General features: G+C 31.9%; 1 protein-coding gene across 2 annotated transcripts in view; it reads left to right on the forward strand.

The window, feature by feature from the left end:
- Positions 1-2255, forward strand: part of LOC124555465 (myotubularin-related protein 14) — a 146691-nt gene extending 144436 nt beyond the window's left edge. For both annotated transcript variants that reach the window (XM_047129387.1, XM_047129388.1), the window contains exon 10: positions 1750-2255. In XM_047129387.1, the coding sequence (XP_046985343.1) occupies positions 1750-1912 (163 nt within the window). In that variant the 3' untranslated portion in view covers positions 1913-2255. The remainder of the gene's footprint in view (positions 1-1749) is intronic.
- Positions 2256-8077: the final 5822 nt, after the last annotated feature.

Here is an 8077-nt window from a genome sequence, read left to right on the forward strand (position 1 = left end):
TACCATTGATGTCAAATTTCAATAGAAACAATCTCTCAGATATAGAAACACGCCTGCAAACTTCGTTTTATGTGGCGTAATTGTTTTTTCTTTCTTCCTGTAATGAATTTTTTCATTAAAAATATGTCTTGTTTTCAGACCAACAGCTCAGTTCATGGAATCGGTACTAGAAATAAGAATAATCTTCAAATTAAAAGTCACTTTCTTTGCTCCAGAAAGGTGTCCATTATTCAGGAACAATCATTTTCAGTATCTTGTCATCAGCCATAAAAAGTGTCACTTGTAATAAAAGCCATTATAGAGGAGTCTAAAGTATTCATTTGTGACCAACTCCTACTCCATTGATTAATTTCTTAGTAGAATCAACTGATGTTTGTGTGTTACTAATAATATCAAAAAAATGCCATTATTAATACCACCTGACTTCAGTACAGATTCAGTGCAGTAGTGCAATGGTTGTAAATAAGTGTTGCAAAACTATTTTTTTATTTGATGATGCCTGGCTACTAAAATAATGTAACAGTGATCCTAAACACGTCAGCGTATTGAACATTTGCATGTTTTGTGACAGGTTATCTATTAGCTTTTAAGTAGAAATGTATTTATGATTTTTATCAATTTATTCCACATAAGTGAGGACTGCTTCCTTGGGCTCTACATAATGTATATGAGCATATTTGTTTTTCATTGTAACTATTTATTGTGTATTCTTCTTTTTATACCTTCTACATCCTGGAAGATCTCCTCACTGTGGATCTATTGGAAAGGAAATCTAATCTAATAGAAAATGAGTGGTTGCAGTCCTACCTGGAACATAGGGTACAAAAGGTAGAGATAGTTAACACATCTAATGACTATAAATTTTTAGTAAAACAGTTGTTAGACAAAATGCACACAAACATAGGTGTGCTTCAGGATAGTGTGTTTAGCCTGAAACACACACACACACACACACACACACACACACACACACACACACACAAACCAACTTTCCAGAGAGCATACTACATAGAGAAAAAGCTGCCTTTGCTGATGGCGGCAACACCATAGTCTGTGATAAAGCACCAAAACTCCTAATAGAAAGGCAAATGATACCCTCAAAGATGTTTTTGCAGGTGGACAGTATATAATAAATTAACTTTGAGCAGAAAGAAAATAAACAGTATGAACTTCATCATGTAGAGGGTAAATCACTATCACATTACGTATAGATGAAATGATCACAAAGTTCTTAGGGATGAATACTGAGTGTCAGTTGACATGGAATGAACACACAGACATACCGGCAAATGAGGAGGAAAATTTTGAGAATGTGAGAGCATTGCTGACTCTTAGAATTAAAAACTGATATTGCAAGAGGATTTGAAAAACAAATTGACCAATAAAATTTGGAATAGCGAGATTTTTTTGTGACAGAGTAATGAACAATACCTTTGGAAAACTTTATTACACAGAAAAAGATTTTGCAAGCTGAAAGTCTCTGTGGATCGTAATTTTTTAATTGAAAGGGCAACAGAAAGACAGGACTAGAAATTATAATGCACGTTGTTAAAGGTGCTGGCTTTCATTGTTGGAGGTTAGTGAAAAAGCACTGAGGACTGCAAAGAAAAGGAGAATTGTGAAAATATTTATTTTTCTAGCCCTACTGAGGACCTGATTACTGTCTAAATATTATTTTTCTTCTTCCTAATAAGCATAGTTTACACTTTCCTCTATACCTTGGTGATTTCTGGTAATGTTTATTTTCAGGAGACGAGAGAAGTTACAGACAGTGCGCAGCTTGTTCTACACTGCTTACTGTTCAACAATTGGGTTTAAATTCAAGAATGGTTCAGATTCTGGACTTGGAAGTCTTTTAGGTAACATTGCTGAAAAGGTGGGAATTTTGTCTGCACAAAGGACGTCACTCTGATGGTGATTATATTTTTGTTTTCAATTTGTTTAATAAATAAAGTCTGAAAGAAGAGACATTATTCAATGTGAGACTGCAACAAGTGATAATATACATTTGTATACATAGACATATATATTATATATTTTTATATTTGTTGTGCGGGTAGAGTACACATTCTAAAATGGAAATGTGGTATGATTTTCTCAACAAAAAAATTGTTATGGGAAATTCATATGACACCAGAGGGGTTGTGCATCTCATTTACTCACATGACCATCAGAAACCAGAGATTAAATTTTGAATGTTTTATGCATTTACTCTATGAAGACCTTTGCTGAAATATAGCAGTCCTTTTTCACTCCTTCACTGTGTTGTCTCTTTCTGTTTCGATATGATTGAGTCACACATCTGACTTGTCAAGTATGACAAACTGTGATCATATACAGGTCATTTAGGTCTTCAAGTGATATTAGTATGTATTTTATATTTCAATGTTGTGTATTTTTACGTAACATAATTGGTGTTCACAGATACTGCCATAATAATAATTATTATTATTTTTCTTTTCATGGAGTGAATCGATTATAAGAACACACATTTAGAACTGTTGCCAATGATAAAATAAAAGCTTTAAATTGGTATGTCAAGATTTATATTAGTTAAGTACCTTAAGCAGAATTTTATTCACATTTGTTTTTGTGCTTTATGATACCAACAAAAGAAACACAAATTATTAATCCTGAACTTAGCAAAAGGAGCAATATGAACTCTTTTTTTTTTCCACTGCATTATAAGAAATCAATTAATTAGTTGTGTTAAGACTGTCAGTATCCCAAACAGTTAAGATTGGACATAGTTCCTAATGAACAATAAGCAACTAAATGTACACTCACAATAAGATTTGTTGTTATTACAAGAGTTTATTTAAAGTAAACTGTATTAAATTGTGCATTATTATACCTCATTTTAAATTATAATATCTAAATTGGCACATTAACCATAGTCTGTTACTTACAGTGCACCATCTGAAAATTTTGTGTTTTTACTAGTACAGTTTTAAAAGCTGTCTCTCTACTTTTGTATAATATTTTGATGGGTAAAGATGTTCACTCATTAGTTGTCTGGATATATTTAAGCTGAAGAGTAGTTAGTTCTACATACTTAATGCCCTTTCTCTACCTCAACTCCCTCCCTCCCTCCCTCCCCCCCCCCCAAAAAAAAAAAAAAATAAAAAAAAAAAAATAAAATCCCTTTCTTCAGATGCGGATCAGATCCCAACACTGTGACTCATTCACTATTGGATAGGAGAGTGAGTTTTTGGGCTCCCATCATGTGGCTTTAATCTCTTGTCTTGCTTTTATCAAATCCTGTAGTAAAAAACAGCACCTATCACAGTTGTGAAAATATTGATCAATTTCTGCTGAGGGTACATCACATTTCGTGTTAGTCTGCTTGCAATGCATTATGGAAAAGAATTGAATTTGGTATAACAGAATTTTCATTCACAACTTTCAGTCAAGTATTGAAGTACAAGACAAAAGTTAAACGTTACTTTTGTCATTTATATTTAAAAATATGACCTTTCATTATCAGTCTGATGTCTATATGTACAGTGTATACATTGAATTGTTTTTAGTAACTAGTTATAACTGTTGGTTTGACTTCACGTTTCATTTTATTTCTGTTGCCAGGAAACAGAAGGTTAACATTTTGCAGTGTGCATATACTGACGTAGCTTATACTACTTAGACCGTATGATAAGCCAAACAATAAAATATTATTATAAGGCTGATCATTTTGTTTATCTTGTAAGGTTTTACTGTAGATGTGAAACCATCTTACTTCTCTATAGTCCTTCATCTTTCTGTTGACTTTCTTGTAAGTGATCTGTAAATTTGCAGCTGTGTGTATAGGGAATGGTCTAGAGGAAGTTTTAGTCATGGCATGAAACTTCACCCATCTTAAGACTCCTGCTTCTTATTAGGAAAATTATATTAGCAAACGTTCAGCAGGATTTGGAACTAAAAAAATAAATAGTTATTGGCACAGTGTGTTAAGTTAATTTTGTTTCTTTGCCTTTATATTACATAAGATTTCATCCTTTATCTTAGTTTTTTCCTAAATGTAGGTCCTTGCAATGAATATACTTTGTGGGAAGTGAGTCGATAGAAACTTCTAATAAGTTGCTATGGATGTTTTGTATTTGCAATGTAATCTTCATGTTTTGCATTGCATTATTCAAACCAAACACTAATTAGTGAATGTGCATATTCAAAGTGTCACTGCACAAAAGTATTTTAATGTATATAATTAAAATTAATGGTGCTTTGTATGTTGTTAATTGAGGCTATGAAAGCAACAGTGCCCCAACTCACAGTGTACCTTTATTGAGACAGAGGATGTATTGTGAAATGTGTCTCTCACTTACTCATTAATCTGTCATATAGTATGATGAATATTAGATTTTTACAGTAGGAATAATGTGATTTGAACTTCACCAATGTTCAGTGCATTATATTAGCAAACATGAAGCACACATATAACAGAAGTTTGGTTTCGTGTTAACACCTACAGCAACAGAATGTGTGGTCTAGAAATAGACATGTTTGGTTTCCACAATGCTGTCAACTGGTTTTGGTAGATACTAAAAATCAGCATTGGAGATTATCAAGAGAATGCATTATAGATCCAGAAAATTTAGGAAAAAATATATTCGACTTGATAAAATTGTGGGAATCCAAAACTGTTCCTTTCATAGCATCAACTGATGGTGTAATTTATTCAGAAAATCTGAAGGTTAATGTGGCAGATAATTTTTGTTATTTATTTATTATAACAATTGTGAAAAAAGAAAATTGCTTTATTACCAGTACCTTGAACTTTGTGCTGTGAAGAAGAGAGAAAAGAAAGCTGAATTTAAAGAAATTGAGGTAATTGCTTGCACAGGTGGTCAGAATATAAAAACAGAAAATAAGTTACAATTAAGATGACAAAAAATTTCCTATTTCAGTTAAACATTCGTGAAAGATCTACATATATAGCTGTGTACACAAGTGTGCTTTCCAACATTTTTTCTTTTAGTATTCATGGAAAATGGGCATAAAAATAGTCAGAAATTGCTATAGAATGATTTCAACATCACACTATTAAATGATGAAGCCAAAAGGTTCACTAGTAGAACATATTACAGTGATAAATGATAACTGCATGTATGAGAAAGCATTTGGAAGAAGGTTGATCCCAATTGCCTGTATAAATATTGTTGGTTTTGTTGTTGCATATGTTGATTGTATGGGACAGTTATTTTGTATTCCTCTGGCTGTGTCTGCGGATAAGTGATATACTTTTAAGTAAATATTCATTTATTGATAGTGAAATCAACTGAAATTTCAATTTTTAAAACTATGACTTACTAAGTAGGTTGCTTCTGTGAGGGGAAACTTCAAATTTTATTATTGTGAGAATTGGTGTTAATACTGCAGGACACCAGAATTAATATGTATTGAATATTTTAAAATTTTTTTCATTACTTCAAAAGATTTTCTAGAATCAAGGCCTTCTAATGGATATGTGCCTCCTTAAACTAGTGTTCAAATACTCTAATTTACAATATGATTTCAAATTTATTTTATAAAGTTCTGTTCATTTCTTCTTATGAGACATACAAGAAAATATTACATTAGTCAGCTAGCAGATGTCACAGGTGAAAGTATAGAATAAATTGCAAGGGAAAAGAACATTAATTTTGGGATTTCTCTCTGACATTTATGTGATAAACAAATGTACTGGTTACAAACATAGGTTGCATCAGTTGCAGTGTGTGCTATCTTTTTTCTGTGTAAATAGAATTTGTTATATGATAACACTGATTATAGTCTATTGTTTACATAAAATGTTAAATTCTGTTACATATAATGATGCTTAAATATTTTGATTTAACTGTCTAACAAACAATAGTTATTTACATGGAAAACAATGCAACTAGAAAAAATTATTTGTTATAATTGCCTCTTTTTGTACTTTTAATGCATGTATGCATACGTCATTGTTCTTTGCTCTGTGTGTATTTACAATTTTACCATTTGCATCTGAAAGTATGCAAATTAACACAGAAAGATTTGTAGACAAGCTCTGCTGTTGGTAGTTTCTGTTCCACTGAAAGAGTATGTTCGTTGTACATTGTATTGTTGTTTACATTTCAAACCAGAATCAATTTTCCTCAAAGATTTCTTCATTATGAGAAAGTTTTGTTCACTCTGAATGCTCCTCTCAATAAGGGATATTATAAGACAGTTAAAAATTGAATTTTTAATTCTATGCCATACAACATCTGTGTATGTTAATTTCATATTCTGATTGATTCTGTAATCTATTCCTGTCACCTAAACATGAGAGTTTGTTAGGTTTTCAATTTTGTACTGAGTTGCCAGTTTGCTGCTACTACTACTACTACTACTACTACTACTACTTATGCAGAGCTAGTGTTTGGAAATTTATTGGGATCTTTGATTTTAGTGCATCATCATTGCCCATTGTACTAAATATCTCTTGACATCTTTGATGTGACTGCTATTTTATAGAAGGAATTGTAGACTCTATTTGGGTTCTCAACTGCTCCACATATACTGGAAATGAGTTGTATACAAACTCAAAATTGTATTGTATTTGTTTCCATACATCCAATATGTCCACTATTTTTGTGGAAGTGGATATCCTGCTCATAAATTTCCTAGTCTGGAAATGAATCCCATTCATAGTCATTTGAACAATCTTCAAATGTTTCCATACCGCTTTTGTGTTCCAGAAATTTCATCATCATTCTTGAAATTGGAATGAATTCAAATTAATGCGTCACACATGGCAAATAATCCTAAAATGTTCTACTATTTATTGTGATTGTCTTAATTACATTTACTGGCCATCATTAATTTTAAAAGGTAAACTGTTCTATAACAGATTGGATATTTGTTGTTCATTATTCGGCATTGAGAAAAGAAGCATAGATTGCTATGAGAAGTTCAAGCTTTAATGTTAGTAAACTGTAATCTGTGATGTAAATACTAAAAACACTTTTGCCTCTGGATCTCACCAATTGTGCTTTTGCCTCGTGTTATGTCTTTTTGTGTTCTTTTCTGTATTTCCACAGATAAATTTACTCTATTAATGAATGTTTGCACAGTATAATGGGTTATATAATTGTATAAATGGTTGTCGTAGGAAACTGTTTGAAATAAGATAAGCTACACAAGAAAACTTGTATGTTTTGTCACATCAATGCGATAATGCAGTCGTGAATGTAAATATCCTATTGTATACCACATTTATTTAACTTCGTGGGAAATACTCTGAATTTACAGTTGTACTACAGTATTTTAAAATTTCACAGTGTTACTGCAAAGGAAGTTCTGCAGTTATTGTAAAAAGATAAATTCATATGGTTGTTACGTAGTAATATTAGCAGTATAAAGTGTGTAGCTGAGTGCCTGAGGTCATTGTGCAGTACATCATATTGTCATTTAACTTTGTTTTTTTATGAATTTGAATCATTGCAGCTGAGCAGTGGTCTAATTACAAGACAGAATTTCCATTGGTGATGCTACAGTAAAATGTTCATCAAATTAAAGTAGTTCATAAACTTATAAGGGGCAAGGAAATTTGAGATTGGAGGAAAGGCCTACAAAGGAGGGAATGATCAGAAATTTCTCTTTGAAAATGTATTGAAACTTATAAGAAAATGTGGATAGCCTGTGATGGCACGGTTCATCTTCGTACGTTAATAAAGTTGGGCGTGTCTGAAGGATAACATCACTCTAAGTGGAGTGAAAATGCTGCTGTATTGGTCCACACATTTACAATTTTCACAAGAATACTTGTACAGAGATGTATACATGTACATTAAATTAATTTTGTTTATTACATAAAAATATTTAGCTGAAGTCACTATACAACACATTTCAAAATATGATATCTCTGTAACAGCTGACTTTACCATGTCTGCTTCTCTAATTGCTCTTGTGGGAATACCATGGTGATTGCCTAAAAAAGTAAAGAAGCTGTCCATGTTGACAATAATAATGAAGGTTACTGTTCTTTTTTCCTTATAATGACTGCCACAAGGAGAAGCAAATAAAATGGTATTAGAATTTAATGAATAGAGTGCAAAGCACTTGAAAAGGATACAGA

The sequence above is a fragment of the Schistocerca americana genome, chromosome X (assembly GCF_021461395.2).
Source record: "Schistocerca americana isolate TAMUIC-IGC-003095 chromosome X, iqSchAmer2.1, whole genome shotgun sequence".
NCBI classification, from domain to species: domain Eukaryota; kingdom Metazoa; phylum Arthropoda; class Insecta; order Orthoptera; family Acrididae; genus Schistocerca; species Schistocerca americana.